The sequence below is a fragment of the Labeo rohita genome, chromosome 1 (assembly GCF_022985175.1).
Source record: "Labeo rohita strain BAU-BD-2019 chromosome 1, IGBB_LRoh.1.0, whole genome shotgun sequence".
In the NCBI taxonomy this organism is placed as follows: Eukaryota; Metazoa; Chordata; class Actinopteri; order Cypriniformes; family Cyprinidae; genus Labeo; species Labeo rohita.
The window spans coordinates 35,517,395-35,535,835 of NC_066869.1; the positions used below are offsets into that span (position 1 = coordinate 35,517,395).

The 18,441-nt window shown below is 34.4% G+C and overlaps 2 protein-coding genes across 6 annotated transcripts in view; one reads left to right on the plus strand and one right to left on the minus strand.

Annotated features, from left to right (window-relative positions):
- Positions 1-4,430, plus strand: part of gria2a (glutamate receptor, ionotropic, AMPA 2a) — a 39,675-nt gene extending 35,245 nt beyond the window's left edge. For 3 of the 5 annotated variants that reach the window (XM_051108720.1, XM_051108686.1, XM_051108696.1), the window contains exon 16: positions 2,439-4,430. In XM_051108720.1, coding sequence (XP_050964677.1) covers positions 2,439-2,603 — 165 coding nt within the window. In that variant the 3' untranslated portion in view covers positions 2,604-4,430. The remainder of the gene's footprint in view (positions 1-2,438) is intronic. The other 2 variants (XM_051108704.1, XM_051108712.1) reach the window with 1 other exon arrangement.
- Positions 4,431-14,046: 9,616 nt separating this feature from the next.
- On the minus strand, positions 14,047-17,474 carry LOC127169928 (membrane-spanning 4-domains subfamily A member 4A-like). Its single transcript, XM_051117611.1, has 7 exons — positions 17,439-17,474; positions 16,774-16,952; positions 16,423-16,542; positions 16,278-16,334; positions 15,243-15,389; positions 14,685-14,822; positions 14,047-14,505 (listed from the first exon to the last, which is right to left on the minus strand). Exons 2-7 carry the CDS (start codon positions 16,927-16,929, stop codon positions 14,497-14,499), a joined length of 627 nt encoding a protein of 208 aa, XP_050973568.1. The 5' UTR covers positions 16,930-16,952; positions 17,439-17,474; the 3' UTR covers positions 14,047-14,496.
- Between the last annotated feature and the right edge of the window lie 967 nt (positions 17,475-18,441).

Consider the following 18,441-nt stretch of genomic DNA (forward strand, 5'->3'; position numbering starts at 1 on the left):
TTATCGTGTACCAAACGCTTCATCGCCACTGCACGATTCTCCAGGCATCATGCTGACACGCATTTGTCAAACATTTAAAGGGGTCATATCGTACGTTTCATATCACAATTTCTTTGTTTTTCCCTGAGTCCACTAGTAAGATAGTAATTTATTTTTCTTTGACTTTCTGAGAATTACACTACCAGTCAAAAGATTTGTAATGTTTTTAAAAAATTCTCTTCTGCTCACCAAGCCTGCATTTGTTTGATTCAAAAAAACAGCAAAAGCAGTAATATTGTGAAATATTTTTACTATTTCAAATAACTGCTTTCTATTTAAATATATTTTCAAATTTATAATTTATTCCTGTGATCAAGGCTAAATTTTCATTGATCATCATTACTCCAGATCCTTCAGAAATCATTCTAATATGCTGTTCAAGAAACATTTATTATTATTATCAATATTTAAAAAATTGAGCACATTTTTTTCAGGATTCTTTGATGAATAGAAAGATCCGAAGATCAGCATTTATCTGAAATAAAAAGCTTTTGTAACATTATACACTATACCATTCAAAAGCTTGGAGTCAGTATTTTTTATTATTATAGAAATTAATACTTTTATTTAGCAAGAATGCTTTAAATTGATCAAAAGTGATGATAAAGACATGTATAATGTTACAAAAGATTTCTATTTCAGGTCAGTGCTGTTCCTGAACTTTCTATTCATCAAAGAAACCTAAAAAAATTCTGCTCAGCTGTTTTCAACATAATAATAATAATAATAATAATAAATGTTTTTGAGATCAAAATCAAATTGGATCAAATAAATGCAGGTTTGGTCAGCAGAAGAGACTTTTTGAAAAAAAAAAAAAAAACATTAAAAATCAAAAACTTTTGACTGGTAGTGTAAATGGGGCGTTTTTCCCAAAAATAAATCTAAACGGACCATATTTAATTAATGTTTTCAGGTCCTATTAGAGAGCAAATTTAACTTTTGCGCAAAACTGGATTATCGCATAAAACATTTGCAAGTAAAGCACTGTCTCCATCCAAAGAGTCAATGAGAACAAATTTGTGACTTCCTGATAAACTTGCATTAAAATATCACTGAGAAAAGTAGGAGAAGCCTCTGAATAGGCCTATAATAATTTTCATATTAGTTGCGCCTTAGAGCGGGCAGACAAAGCACAATAAATACGGTCATTGCTTTAGGAGGTGGATGGATGCCGTTATTCAGAAATACTTTGATGACAGACATTGCTCAGGCATACAAAGTCACATGACTTTTTTTGATGCGCATGGTGGAATTTATTCGATAAATGTGTTTCCATCATAGGTAATGTGCATTTTGCGTTATCGGATAAAAGGTTTATCCTACTCAGTTGTGCGCATACGTTTTTTTATGCGCATTTTTAGAATTTATTTGCATTTTGGCATTTCCATCCAGCGTTTTTATGTGGTATTGTAAACGATTCAAGATTTTAGGAAAAAATGTTTGTGAAAACCAAAAATCGAGTCATGTATAGTTTGATTATCCTTCATAACAGCCTCTTAGCAAAGTCTGTATTATACTGTGACAGGTTTACAAAGCAACCAACTATGGAATGTGCTACTTAAAGAGAGTACACCCAAAATGAAAATTTGTCATTAATTACTCACCCTCATGTTGTTCCAAAACCCACCTTCGTTCATCTTCAGAACACAAATTAAGATATTTTTTAATGAAATCCAAGAGCTTTCAGACCCTACATAGACAGCAACACAACTACAAGGCCCAGAAAGGTAATAAGGACATCATTAAAACAGTCCATGTGACATGTGGTTTAAATGTTATGAAGCTACAAAAATCCTTTTTGTGCACAAAGAAAACAAAAATAATGACTTTATTCAACAATTTATTCTCTTCCGCGTCAGTATTGTGAACTGTACATCAAAAAATGAAAGAAAATACGATTTTTTTTCATGATATGACCTCTTTAAATAAATAAAAAAAACACAGTTTTGGTAAACTGTGCCTACACACACACCTTGTGTCATCAAGATTAAAGAAAGAGGTGTAGGTAGACAAAGCATAAACAAAGGGAGAGTAAAATGTATGGATAAATATTAAAAAAAATGGATCAACAAGAAATCATTTTCTGTTTGTTTATCATCTTTGACGTTTGTGGTTGTTTGTGGATTGGCTGCACCGCTTGCTTTTGATATAAGGCTCCGCCATCTAAATGCGAGACCCATTAGCTGTCAATCATTCTCCACCCCATCTGCTCTTCATAAACATTTACAGTTTATATAGATGTTATATATATAATATAAATCAGTATTTCAGATAAGATGCACAGTATAACATTAATGAATGTTTATGTTTTTCTCTTTCTGTCTCCATGTGTGTGAATCTGGGTGTGAATCGCTGCGTATTCATATATTCTGTTTGTGTGGGTGTGTGTTTGGTAACAGATGACGTTCACAGATGCTATGCGCAGTAAGGCCAGGTTGTCTATAACGGGCAGTACAGGGGAGAACGGGCGAGTGCTGACTCCAGACTTCTCTAAAGCCGTCCATGCTGTGCCGTACCTGAGACCTGGCATGGCAATGCCTCTGAGTGTGAGCGAGCTGTCCTGAGTGCCTTACATACACACACACACACACACATACACACACACACTGGTGCAAGCATGCTGTACCTCCACTTTCATACATATGCACACATGTGTACATATTCTTACACACATAGAAATATATATATATATATATATATATACATAATAATAGTTAATTATACCATATACAATGAATTACGACATCTAAACAGAGGATGTCAGATACATACATACATAGACACACTGTGTTTACTGTTCAGTGCAATCATATTTTGACCAGCGGTGATGTATACAACCAACATTTGCAAAAAAACATGCTGACAGACACATAAAAAAAAGTATACAGGCACATTGCTGTGTGTACATATGCAGATAACTTCACAAACCTTGTGTAGCCACAGTCCTATACAGTTTCTTGTTGTGTATATTTTACATAACCGCATTTCCAAGTTCTCGTTTTGTCACACACTTGAAAACGCACATATAATATGACCTCATTTCGCTCATGTATTCACAAACTTGCCCCACTTTGGTTTTCATAGACGTTTTCACAATGTAAGTGATGACATTGCAATGCTGCACTGAGGAACAACGTTACACATTGAAAATAATTCCTATGGGAAAATCTCGACACCTGTTTCCATAGCAACGTGTTTTTGGAATCTCTGATTCTCAAGAACTCAAGCACACGAAACATCTGCATCAAATGTGATTTTGTTTACTCGATCTACACGATATATATAAATATATTAAAAATGTTTGACTAGAATCATTTCTTATTATATGAGATATGTATAATAAATTATGTATATAATTCAACTTTTTGTTCATTTGATGTTAATGTTACCATGCAAATGCTTGACTTAAAAAAAAAACTGATTTGAGTAGTTTTGTTTCTCCTCCTCACTGGTTTGATTTGTTGTGATGTTAATTTTTTGGATCACTGTGTTCGGATCCGTTTTTTCTTGCCTATGGCCGATGCAAGCGGTAGTTTTATAATTCTGTCTTTTAATTAAAAAAAAATCCAAGAATACTTTACCTTCTGCATTTCACAGTTTAGATGGTATATTGGTTGAGATGGATCTGTATATTAATATATGGACTTGATATATTATGATACCCCAAAAATGCCAAATATTGATGTGTGCCAAAATATGTCAAGGCATTTCAGATGCATTTTATTAATATTGTCTCTATATGGGGAAATGTGAAGACTGAAAAATTAGCATCCTGTAATCAGGGGTTTATTTATGTCATCTTTGGCTTTTTTGTTTTGTTTTTCATATCAGATGCATTGTACTTTTAATAAGGTGCACTACGATATGCAGTTTTAACTGTGAAAGCATGACAACCTTTAGTTATGTTTGTTTTATAAAAGCGATGATTACGTATATCACTAATATTAGTTCACTAGGACTTTAATTTATGTAGTCCAGTTATGACCTGAAGACTAAGAGATGGAGATGATTATTAAAGATAGTTATATTGATAAAGTATAAGCCGATCACCCTTTTCTATGCCATGCTGTGTAACTGAAATCTTGTTCATTAGTTTTATATGTATATGTACTGTACATGTAAATAGAAAACATTCATGTAACTTAAAATCTTGGATGACACACCAATTTCACACAGACGCACACAAGAGGATTGCTCATATTGTGCATTTGGGAGCACGTTTGGGAACCTATGACCGTCTCCCACACAAATGGACTTGTCATCACTAGCATCGTTTCAGTTGGAGAGTCTGCCATGGGATGAAATGGAGGACGTTTTTCTAAATGGAATGTGGACCGATTGCTTTATTTTTTGGAATCTTTTGGAATAAACAGAGACTGAGAATCCTCTGATATTCTGTTTCGCTCTGTTTCATGGCAAAGGAGAAAAGTGCCGCAGGGGGTTGACAAGCACGTCAGCTGTTCACTCATGAATTCGCATCTTGGGTCCAAATTCACACAGAGAAGATGAAAACGTTGAAATGGCTTTTTTACAGAACACGTGGCAACATATATGTGAAATATTCCTCACATTAAGCCAAAACGAAACTGCGAGCAACAAAATCTGTGTCGTCATGTTTTTGTGACAGCTGCAGCTTCACAGAAATGCGGTGACTGCTGCAACTCAGTGACCTGGACTGATATAGTAAAAAGCTAAATAATTCCATTAAGACAAAATGTATTTTGAATAAAAATGTAAAAATAATGTAAAATACAAAATAAATGTAAAGTAATTTAAAGTACATTTTCATGGTCAGTAAGAAAGTACTAGAATTCTCAGTTCATCTTGAATACATCTCATTTTGTATGTATGCAAATTATATAATATCCAAGGTACACATTTCTAGTAATTGTGCAAACAAATTTGTCACTACTGAAACACAGTAATAATAATTTATTTAGAAAGGTTATATTGACCTATTAAGATTTAGCTTATATCTACATTGCAAATATGTTTTTTGCTATTTTATTACATTTTTGAGATTTGTTGTATTTTGAAACATTTTGAAAAATGAAAAATTATTCACATTTTTCTTTGTAAAAGACAAAAAGTTGATCATACTGATTTCAAACTTAAGGAATTATTACTTTGAATATACACTGAACCAAAAACTATCATAACATCTTAGATGATAATTCAGTATACTTTATTTTTTGACAAAACCCATGTTTCAGTATTGACTGCACATTTTCGGTAGTGACAGTAATGCTTTGGTAGCGACCAAATCACATTACAGAATTTTAACTTGCATACTAAAACATACTAAAATACAAAAAAATAAATAAAATTTTGTTTACTTGCCCCAAATAAAAGGTTACGTGTTCCCTTTAGTCACTACCCAAACAATGACATGTTTTGGGTCATGACTGTTTTGGTAATGACACTTTTATGGGAAAACACCTAAACAAAACAAAGATGTCACTACTGAAACACCACCAAATGTTTTAGTATTGACTGTTTTGGTAGAGACAATTTTATGGGAAAATATCTATTAAAAAAAAAACAAAGATGTCACTACCGAAACGCCATCAAAAGTTTCTGTCGTGACTGTTTTGGTAGTGACAATTTTATGGGAAAAGAAAAAAAACTAAGACGTTACTACCAAAACACCACCAAATGTTTTGGTAGTGTTCCGGTAGTGACAATTTTATGGACCCCCCCCCCCCAAAAAAAAAAACAAACTATGATGTCACTATTTTGTGACAATTTTATGGAAAAAACTAAAAGATGTCACTACCGAAATGCAACCAATTGGTGTAGTATTGACCATTTTGGTAGTGATCATTTTATGTGAAAACACCTAAAAAAAAAAATGTCACTACCGAAACGCCACCAAATGTTTTGGTAGTGACAATTTTGTTTGAAAACACCCCCAAAAAAACCCAAAGAAGTAACTACCGAAACACCACCAAATTTTTTTTTTTTTGAACTTCACTTTTTAAAAGAATCAAAAAGATACTTTTAAAAATAACAATGGAAAAAAAAATACAAAGATGATTTCAATATAATTTTCAGAAATTGAAATATAGGAGTTAGGGTTCGAGACAGTCACCTCCTAATTGAAAGTACTCAATAAATTATGGTTTTATATATAGTAAGCTTACTGATATTTTAAATATTATTGTGGATTTCAATACGTAATAGTAGGATCTTAGTAAACATCTAAGATTTGAATACTTAAATGCTTTTTAAATGTGTTTTTTGGTTGTGAGACAGCAGTTTGCACCAATTCTGTAGAATGACCCGTATACAAATAGCAGTTGTCCTTCTTTCACTGTTTTCTCTGCCTTTTTACCAATAGCATGTTGTGCACTGACAGAGCTCTGAGCCGCGGAAAAGAATTTGTTGATTTGTTCAAGCTAATGTGCTTTGAGCAACTCAGTAACACAGGAACAGATGTGGCCCTGCTCAGTATGAACTGGGGACACATTAGTGTTGTGCTTCCATATACTCATAAACAAGCTACGGTATTTTAACCAAGTGTTTCTGATTGCCTCGTAATCTTTTGGGGTGAGGAAAATTGTGAGTGTGCTTTCTTATTGATTTCTTTGTGAAGGACCAGTGCCTACTACCTGATGTTCAGTTGATATCATGTTATTGTTCTGGAACACACACAAACACACACAGTCTCTTTTTAGGCAAGATTCCCAGGCAAACAGACTGACATAGCATCTGCAGCTCAGCAGTTGAGTTTCCTCTTGCTGTGTCTAGTTCCTTATTAGCTTTATCAGCCAATAAGAAACCAGTATTCTCCTGTAGCCAAACATAGTTGAGTCTGTTGCAGCCAATTAACGCTCAGCGTCAAATCAATTAACAAAGCACATTCAGGTGAGTTTGTAATCATGGTTGTGTTTATCAAAGCCACTAGAAGGCAAGCCTGCAACCATTAGCCGAAAAAGTGTAACGGCTAAAGCTAATGCTTCCGGGCTGGCAGTACATGGAAAAGGAGACCAGAAGCCGTTTTTTGGAGAAGAGGTTTTACTATGCTGGTTAAACAGCATTTTAGAGGAAAAGGCTTATCATTTAATAATATCTGTTAATCTTTAACATGTTTTACACTAAACAGTACATTTGGATTGAACTATTTTTAGAGTTTACCACAAAAAAAAATGCTGTTTTATAAGAGAAGTCACTGACTTTTTGCGACAGGTGGGATTCAGCTTACGGCAGTCCTCATTTATTCCTATGGTATTCATAAACGGCGATTGAGTGTTGCACAACTCTGACTGAAATTCAGTGACGTCAAGGCTGTAATGTGAATGGTTATTAAGGGACCCGTGATTTAAGTTAGCCGTTACACTTTCTCCAATAGTAAGTAATACAGGCCCTCTCATCTCCCTGTAGTGAGACAATCTCTGCTGTTTATGATTGCTCATTTTAACATTTTAACTTCAATTGTTATTATTTGCCATTAAGCATACTGTAGTTAACCCTCTTTTGAAAAACAAAATACTTTTTTTATTTTATCGGAATGGTATGAAACTTTGTAAAGGTTTTGCCCCTTGCTATGTGAAAAAAACAAAAAAAAACAAAAAAAAAACATGGACATCAGATGGCGGGAGTAAATGACGACCACTATGTTCATTATTACATCCAGCAACACAACACCTCAATCGCTCAATTGGAGATATTCTTGTCTAACTTACAATCCTTGCTCTGGCATCGAAACAAAGAGGGTGGACTATTACAGCTGATCTGAGGTAAAACACTCATGTCAATCAACTATCGTGGGAGCGGCCTCTGTCGGTGTGATGCCACAACGACAGGCATCTGAGAATGGCTGGATTTGAAAATGGGGATATTATTTTTACAGATTAATTAAAAACCACTGCAGGGATTTTTATCATTATAGGGTAGATTTGCACATACACTGCCAACACACATTAATGTTCAAACAACATGTAAAAGTGAACTTAGCATCCGATGACCCCTTTAAAATTACCACACTTGAAATTAATGGGAAGGAAATTTCGTCCAGTACAAACGTTTGGAACCGCGGCTAAACAAAATCTTACTGAAAGCTAATTTTTTGAGATATCAACCTAAAATTTGGAACACAGCTTCTTTAGATTTATGTTCTAGAAAATATATATTTCATATAACATTTTAAAATAGTAAAATTTCGTAATAATACACTTTTATAGTTCATCTAAAAACTTCTATAGTTAGTTTCCCTTTTTACATTTTTTTTAAATAATAATAATAACTTTATTTTCTAAAGCACCTTTAAAGAGCTTCTCAAAGTGCTTTAAAATGTAAGAGTATACATGTAAAATTAAAACAAGAAAACAGAATATACAAAAGATCACGGGAAGATCACAATCAATAATAAGCATGCTTATAAAATATGTTTTTAAATGCATTTTAAAAACACCAAGAGTCTGTGCTAAGAGCACAATTGGTTTTTCAGCAATCATCTGCCAAGCGTCTTCCATAAAAAGAGACTAAACTTTAGAGTGCGCTCCAAAGCATTCAATATTTAGGCTATCACAGTTTAAGTTGAAAATTTCATTTTCATGTTCTATGCACAAACACTGGTCCCCAGGTAATAAGTGGATCATAGCTATTCCATAAACAGTGTTGGGCAAAGTTACTTTTAAAAGTAATACATTACAATATTGCGTTACTCCCTAAAAAAAGTAAATAATTACATTAGTTACTTTTTATGGAAAGTAATGTGTTACATTACTTTTGCATTACTTTTTAAATCTGGGCAGGACTTGCTTGTTTGTTTTTAATATAAAAAGTTCTATTTTTGGCAAACGTAAAAGCCCTTTCACACCAAAAGTGAAAAGTATAAGCCTCAGGGTGAAGGAAAAGTAAATTCATGCATGAGAAGAAATTTCAACATTTTTCAGCAATTAAAAAAAAGAAGCCCCATTGTTAGTTTATCTAAAGTAATTTTTTTTAGTATGGTTGAATTGGATCATCGAAGATCAGCAGCAAAGACATTGGTTAATAAAATGGGATTAAATATATAAAGGACATTTGTGTTAATTAATATATTTAAGTATTGCAGATTTGCGTCATATTCTGAGTTTGTGCATTTTACTGTTTTTATTCATTTTGAGGAATGCTATATCTTTTTGTGCAAGTGAGTCTATAACTACAGTAACATCATGTTCTCACATAAATATAAATAAACATACATTTATAAATATTTATACATAAATAAATAAATACAAATAAATACACAGCACACACAACGCCTCTGCACCTACTCCCGATTTCTCTCAACATGGCAACACAAGAGCTGTCAGTCAATACATGGGAAAACAAAGTAACTGGCATTACTTATTTGAAAAAGTAACTCAGATATTTTCTTGTAATTTAAAAAGTAATGCGTTACTTTACTAGTTACTTGAAAAAAGTAATCGGATTACGTAACTTGCGTTACTTGTAATGCGTTACCCCCAGCACTGTCCATAAATATAATTTAACACCATAAAGTCCCCTAACAAAATAAAATATTAAATAAAAAACACACTGATATCATGACAAAAACATAACTGTTGGAAGATGCAAAATACGTACCAATAAGTACATATCACAGCAGTTTCCAACAGAAATGTCCACTGAGTGGTGCTAAAACAGTGTTCGGTTTTTGTCCCCGGAACAGATAAACGTACATATGGTACTTTTTATGTAACGTTGGTTTTGTACAGTACATGTCACCGCAGTTCTGACTTGAAATGTCCGTTGAGTGGCACTATAACTCCAAAGCTCTGTGACTTTTTAAAATAACATATCAGCTGCACTACACCTAAACCTACCTGATAGTATGAACAACATTGAATGTGATGTAAAAATGCAATCGCAAGTATGCCGTTTTAGCTTATTTTTCAATTTTAAGCTCTTTCATCATGAGTCATGTTTTTCACAGGATTCGTACCCAAGGACTCCACATCCTAAGTCCAATTCCATGCCGGCTGAGCTACTGGGCAAGCTTGTTACATTTGGTGTTATGTCCATTTTCATCTCCCTGCCAAATTATTACCCCCTCTCATTGAAATCACTACGTGATTGCCTAATCCTACCCCCTTCCCCCCACCTAACCCTAAACCTACCAATACTAGGGGGGTAGTAATATGGCGGGGGTCAACATACGGAGCTGTGATCATAACTGTGTACAAAAATGTTTACAAGTGCTTGCTGTTTCACCACCTCTATTGTTCATTTCTGTTGGAAACTGCTATGATATGTACTTATTGCTACATATTTTGCATTTTGCGAAAAACTTCCCACAGGTATACATTTTCGTCATGAGATCAGGTAGCAAAAACATCAAACTAAAATATAGTGCATTCATTTCACTGAAATTAATGAGCAACACTAGAGGGTTAATGGGGTACCTCTGGGTTTAGTGCTGGGCCCAAACCTCTTTTCAATATACACAATATAGCTGGAACCAAACATCCAGGTACTTTGTTTTCTCTTACATATGTGGCACCGACACACAGCTCTACTTCTCATTTCAGCCTTACAATCCCACAGGGACTGCACAGACCTTGGCCTGAATGAAAGAACACCACTTCCAGCTCAGCCTAGCCAAGAGAGAGCTCCTCATCTTCCCAGACAGCTTGGCAATTCATCACAACATCATTAGCTAGGCTCATCAACAATAACACCATCCAGGATTATAGATGGGGCCAGTGCCTTGGGGCATCAGACTATCAAGGGCCTTCAAAGTCTTAAAGTCTGAGGGTTCCAAAGGAAGCTGAGCTATTGGTACACAGAGTATGAGCTGAACACCCCTGGGCCGCTCTGCACATATGGCACGTTCCCACACAAGGTTCCTTTCTCCCCTCAGAACAAAATGCAAGACAGGCACCCGAAAACTATTTTTAGGTTAATGTTAGCTACCAAAACATGCATTGCACCTCTCATTATCGAATTTTACATGCAAACAAATAATTGGATTAATGGCTCAGTCTGAGTGTAATAACCGTCAAGTAAACTTAGTCCAAATTAAATTTCTATTAGGCTGAATGGGGTGGTGTATAGACCTTAAGTAATCAGAAGATACATGTTTCGCTTCACTGACTTCCAGTTGAGTTCAACGCACTAATGCTTGTGTACAGAACAGTCACTGGATATGCAGCCTAAGCAAATCTATGTTCCCTTCAGAAATCTGCGGTCAGTGAGTCAGTTGTATGTCATGTCACAAACACAAAGAGGCACAAAATCAATACTGATTAATCACAACAGCTGATTTTCTCTCTACCTTTGAAAACTTTTTTTGAGAGCTCCTGGCTTATAAGTGTTATTGCAGTACAAAAAATAAATGCGCTTTAGTTCAAAATGTTGTCCTACTGTGTCCCAATTTGTATTGAAATATAGTTTTCTGAACAATTCTCACATTTTTTTATTGCTTATATTATTTTCTCCCTAGGATGAACCAGTTTTGTAGTATCAATCATTCGTAAGTTGCATTAAATAAAAATAAGTGAAATCTAGGAAAGTTGTCAAATCCTTCATTTTCATTGTCTCATCCATGCATGAGACAATTATGATGGTGGCATCTTTTTATAGTTCACATAAAAAGGAATGATTGATCTGTGCAGTGAGGTGTCTTTAGTGGGTGGTTTGAAATTCCCCTTCAAATTAGTCGATTAGAGGCCTTTTGAGCTGAGAAAGTGCTTTAACTCTTTTTCAGTGTCCATACAACATCCAAATGCCTAATAAAGCATGGCCTACATTATTAACTGTAATAGCTGCACTGGGATACAACAGACATTCCCTTGGCCCATCAAATAATCAATATTTTCATGTTAGGCCACTAAGGCACTTATTCATTCTTATGGTCGAAGCTGTTTGTGGCCATGATTAGTTGTGATTTGTGTTTGTAGTCTTACCATTTTAAATAAAGATCATTGAAAATATTTAAAAATGATAATGAGAAATAATAATTGTAAAAGAATTTTACTTTGGCCATGCAAACGTGACTTGCAGCCTTTGCTTTACCCACATGGAAGAACTCCTCAGGAAACCTGAATGCACACAATGTGATTTGTGATAAAACAGCATGGGCCACCCCTTTGATTCTTTGTTCTGATTTCGAAGGACAGTTATTTCAGTGATATCGACATTACGTGTGGTATTTTAAAAAATGTTTACAGCACCTTAGAGATAGCTCACCTAGCATTTACTTAACCTCATGCCATGACTTTGGTTGGTTCATCGATGTGAAACAGAAAGTGATCATCTCTTCACTTGTCATGCCGACTTTCAACAGAGGGACAGAAATCATTGTTTCAAAGATGTAAATGACAACTAGGTGAACTATCTCTTTAAGGGACAAAACTGAAACGACCAGGCTGATACAGATTATTTCCGGGCTGACAATCAACAAAAATCACACTGAAAATTTCAAATTCTGAAATAAAGCAGGTATGGATTTCTATTACTGGGTCATTTTATTCATTAGCCCCTGCCTGGTTACCATACATTTTTTAAAAGTTGACAGGCTCAAAAAATAAAAGAGAATATCAGTGTTTATGCTGTGAATGTGTAAAAGAATATGGTAGACTGCAGAAGTCAGTGAAATATGTTTGAGAATGCGACTGCCCTCTAGTGGTGGTGATTGCACACCGATAAGGCTGGTAACAGACAAGCAAAGCCTTTAAAGGTTTTTCCAAACCTTGTGTTATACAGGTTGAAAGTCTCTTTACATCCTGATAGCAATAAATAATTAAAGAGATCTACATATAAAATATATAAATATATATTCTGTAGAATCGACCCAGGATCATAATATGTTCGTCCACCCTGGTGAAAAAAACAGCATATGATGGTAGGTATATTTTGATGCTGGAATGCTGGTTAGGTAGGTTTAGCATATGCTGTTTTTTTCACCAGGGAGGGATACAGCTACATCCGAAAAGTAACAATAAATTTAAATTTGCTACCTATTAGACTGTTTTAATAATGTCTACACCTATCCCTTACAATAATGCAAATACAGTATTTGTTGTTCAGCATGACAAAAATGACGCAATACTGATGTGCGCATACCCAGTAAGCCCTGGAGGTCGTAGATGTATCCCTTCCTTAAAGGCAACCTATTATGCAAAAATCATGTTTAGGTGTTTGAATACAATTTCGTGACTGCAGTGTGTGAGAACAACCAGGCTATAATGGTAAAAATCCACCCACTTATTTTTTTATAATCCCAATAAATCATAAACAGTCTCTCTGAGCATGTAATTCCAGACTTCTCCCTACATTGACATCATGGTAGGGAGAAAACCCGCCCATTTGTGGCAATCTCTGCCCCATTAGCATAGACACAGCCCTGAGTGAGAAGCAGCAGTCTGGCACTGTTTTCTTGCTGTAACTGCTGGAGATACATAATGTCATTGCTAAAGAGGCATTAGAAGTGTTGTGTTTTGGGATGCACAACTTGGAAAAAAAGTTCTATATGTTTGTGCCAATCATTTTACGCTGGACTGCATCACAAACGGGGGTCAGTTCAACACTGGATTTTGGCAAAGGTTGATTCGTACTTACATAGAAACCTACACATTGTAGCCAGAAAGAAGAAATTTTAAAGAAACACGTCAGATGGATTTAGCTGGTTTTGCATCATCCTGTTATTTAAAGCATTTGTCATAGAAATGCTTACTGACGAAACAAACCACATCCTGGGTTATTTAGGAAGCTGAACAAGGTTATCTTTCCCTCACAGCTAAAAACAAATCCTTCTCGAGCAAGTCCTGTGGAGTGTAGCCAATTTTGTAACCAATTTGCATATTGGGCTCAGGAGTGCCTATACAAGGAATTTCACCCTTTATGATGTCATACGGGGTCAAAAAAAAAAAAAAAGTTTTGGCTCAGAAATACTTATACATCCATCATCCGTCATACATCCATCATGTTTTCTGTAACTTTGGCCATGTTTAGCATGAGAATTCAACTTTTTAACAGTGCAAATTTGAGAGAATGCATGAAAAAGCATTAGACCTCCCCTTTATTTTTTCTGTGCAGATTTAGACATGTAACCACATCTCATATTAAAGGAACATATTTAACAATGTAAATACTGTGGTTATTTGTACAATCTGCTGTAATAGTATACAAATAATATAAAAATTATAAAAACAATATAAAAATAATGTCAAAATACATGGTTTCACAACTATGGCCTTTAAGGTCTATTGTATGGCATTGCAGTCTTTAGCTCCAACCCTGATCAACTCACCTGCCTGTCATTTTTTAGAAATCCTGAAGACCTTGATTTGCTTGTTCACGTTTGATCAGGGTTTCGAGGTAGCTTTTTTCAATAATTATAAAATATGTACAACATGCTTGCTCTCTACAGATAGAAACACTAGAGAAAAAACTTGCTTCAGCCAGAAGTAACAATATGAGATATTAATTCCTTGCAGTTGCACATTTTGGGCGCTAGGATCTTCTCACTCAGTATCTCTGGGAAGTATCAGACAAGATATGTTAGTACACAAGAGACTAAAAAGATTCACACGCAAGAGTGAAAACCAGCAAAATTGTCTTATCTAGATTAAATTAACTATTAAAATAATTGCTTTTTAGGATAAAACTGACTGGAACTCTAGTTATAGAAATTACAGCATCACTAAGTCATTTACCTGGTTTAGTTCCACGCTGACCACTGTAGAGTTATTATTGCTGGTGGCTTTGCAGGCAAATGCTGCGATACAGATGGAGATGATGAACTGAAGGCTGGAGAACACCAGCAATAGTATAATGATCCCCAAAACAAATCCCTAAAACGCATTCATTCACTTATGAAAGCGGTTCCAAAAATAACATCCCAGCAATTATATTGAGTTTATCAAAAGTTATATTGAAAAATTATATTATACAGCAAACAGATATTCTGATGAGGATATATCTCAAAATCAGGATATAAAGTTCACAAATTATGTCATCATTTACTCACCCTCTTGTCATTCTATCATTTATTTTTTCTTTAAAAGCAAAAAAGGTATTTTGAAGACTTTAATTTTATGCAGTAACAATGAATACAGCGTGAGCTTCCACGCTTCAATCAGTCAATCAATAAACATAAATACTGACTTAAAAGTATGATGACAATCTTAATTTCGGGGTGAACTTTTAAATAAATAAAACAGCTAATAATAGCTAAATATACACATTAAAACAAAATATTGCACATTTAGTACCTTAGATATTACACAGTCATCGTCACCATAATAGTGGTAGGAGCAATGATAAGGGGGCAGTGGGTTGAAGAAGTCCAAGCCCATCAGAAGAATGGCTATTGTTGCAGTTGTGGCACTGAACACATTCATTCCAAGAGAGGCTTTCACCTACAGGGAGAAAAGCTTTAAAGTGACAGGACGTGTAATGGCTTGAATGTAAGTGGCCTAACTCTGTTTTTACCTCTGTAAAGTAAAAATGAGTTCGATATTTTGATCTTTTAGCAGGAAAAAATGAATGTTTAGCAGTAAAAAAAAATATAATAAAATAAAATAAAATAAAATAAAAATAATAATAAAAAAGAATGTTTATTCATTTTATTGTTACTCACTGGCTATACTTTGGACTTTCTCTTGCGCAGACCACTGAGGTAATTTTTATTCCCAAAATATATGGTGATCAAAATAATTTTTATTTTTCTTGAATATTGGAGTAACAAAATGCGCTTCATTTTATGACAGCAGAAGATTGGCCGTAAGGTCATTGCTATGCAAAACTGGGAATTTATCAATATGGACGTGAGTGGTGGCTATGATCAAATCTCACGTCAGGTCTCAGCTCATGTACGCAAGTTTTTGAGTTAGCTGAACCAGCATGCAGCACATTAAAAAATCTGGTGGACAATTGTATAATGATAGCATTTTGTTCATTAGTTTTAGTGTTTAAAGATGAAAATAAAATCAAAGTGGTCTTTTACCCCGTAGTCCCATTGTACCCTATTACATGTAGTCTTTACTCAAAGAACGTATAATTTAGAACTTCAGAACTTGCAGAAACTTGTAACTGTTAAATATCAGGTGAGTTTGGTAAGGTCAGTTGTGCACCTGATGCAAATGTCAATCAAAGAACCTTGTATGACCAATCTTAAGCTACAATGAGGGCTTTACTGATAACAATTATGATGTGTGGACTGTTGCTCAAAAGTTTCTTGAGTAATATAAATAAGTAGTGACAGCGGAGTTATCACCCACAGATTTCAGCACATTATGTATACATACTACACACGGGTGAAGTTTATTCTGCGCAGCAACAGACAGAGATCCAGCACTGATGTACTGAAAAAGAAAAATAGGATATGTTAAAATTTATACTGGAAATTAAAATTAAAAGAGAAATAAATCAAAACTAATAAATGAAACTTACAATGACGGATCCCCAGTAGTTGATGCCAGCAGCTAAAGATATAGTAACCATTCTGTTGATATTTGCGTTGTATACTATACCAAGTGAGAAGACCATCACTCCAATCATTATCTGTACAGTCTAGAGAGCAGATATAAGTCAGGTGTTTTATTCATGATGGCCTATCATTTATGTTTGGAGACACAAAAGTAGAAGCCATTGATTTTATTGCACTAAAGGGAATCAGAGCAACACATGTTGCACTTTGCACTTACGACAAGAGACTTCTGTTGTTTTAAACGATCTAGAAATGAAATGCTAAGAACATTTGCAAAACTACAAATCATTGTAATTTATCATTAAATGCATTACCCCCAGTGCCTTTGGTTGTCCTTTGAAAAATCCTTTAAGAGCTGAATTGTGATATGTCCCTCTGGCCTCCTGTTCATCAGCATAGTCTTTTGCCTGTGGATTTATTTGGATGACAATTGCAGTTCTGTCGGTTGAGATAACTTCAGTGATTTCCATTCCAAGTTAAGCTTTGGAATTCCCTGTAATTAAGCATTAAATTTCATTGAATGATAACTATAATATAATTTAATATGCATATAATACAGATTTTTCTTCTTTTTATGTACATCTACATTTATATTTAAAAAAGCTTTAGATTGTCTGAGATAAACAGTTGTGAATGTTTGAAGTTTTTCCTCTATTCTGAAAGATTATAATGTAAAATTGAACTTGAATTTTACATAATTGTACCTCATGTTTCACTTGTTTTTGACATTTTCAAAGTTATGTTCTTTATTTATACTGTTGTTGTACCCTGATATTCAAGCTAATCTCTAAACCTTTACATGGAATTTTAGGTACCAAAGAATTACCAAAAGCAACAACAAATTACACTAAAACAATCACTGGTGTCAAAGAATACGAAAGTCAAAATGTATTATTAATTTATTTGTAGTTGATGTATCAAAGTGTTTAAAATGTAGGCACTATAATAAGAAAAAAAACTATAATAAGAAAAATTTTACCTGAAATGAAATGAGTTGTGGTGATGTGGATGGTTGATCACTCTTATGGTATATTTTTGTGTGTATGGACTGTAAAGAACCACTAAGGAGGAGCTTGTGTCATATGAACTTAATTGCTTTACACTTTAAAAGATTATGTTGATACACTTAACAAAGATAATGCTTGATTAAAGGCAAAAATCAGACTGTCTGTGTTCAAAATACACTTATTTTGCAGTTGGGCAATTTTTTGGCAGTATTTTTGTATTTGTCAATCAAGTCATCTTTGTATAGTGCTTTATAAAATAGAGACTTTTCTCTAAGCAGCTTGATATTAAACAGGAAAGTAAAAGAATCAATGTGGCAAATCCAAATTCTGCTGTAAAACAGCTCTAACAAAACAATATTGTCATAATTTAGCTCAAGTCAGTTTAGTGTTGAGTTCAATAACTGTACAATTCACATATAATGAAATATGAGTGATGTGAAACACAGAAAGACACTGTTTTTACACTGTTTTATTAATCTAATAATAAATAAGGATGCCTTGTTTTGAGTTTAGACAGCTACCGCAGAATGCCGTTTTACACCAATCAGGTGACAGTTTACCATTGTGGTTGCTTGATATTTCCTTTCCATTCCGTTAGCTGTAACTTTGCTCTTTTTGACAGTGTGGGGAGACTGCTGTATCTGACATAAGCAGACTGCAGTAATGCGGTACTTTTTCACTCTGGAAGTTTTAGGTTGCCATTTCATGAGCATACATAAATACAACATCACCTGCAATCCAGGTTAATATTTGTCACAACAACACTATTACCAAAACCATTCATTTTATCTAGTGAGATAATAAGATACTGAAACCAGATGCAGAGAATGAATAGATCACAAATGCTTACCATTGATGTGTTCTCATGTCTAGTGTGTTAAACTGAACCTTGGTTTTAACTGATAATATGACATCAGCTTTCTGATTCCAGACATTACAAATATGCCTGGTCCCCCAGTTGAGTGTAAATATGTG

Coding starts and splice junctions, on each gene's coding strand:
- LOC127169928 (XM_051117611.1), bottom strand. CDS start 16,929: ATGGAAATCACTGAAGTTATCTCAACCGACAGAACTGCAATTGTCATC. Junction 16,543..16,773: donor GACAACCAAAGGCACTGGGG/GTAATGCATTTA, acceptor TCTGCTCTCTAG/ACTGTACAGATAATGATTGG. Junction 15,390..16,277: donor ATAAACTTCACCCGTGTGTA/GTATGTATACAT, acceptor TTCTCCCTGTAG/GTGAAAGCCTCTCTTGGAAT.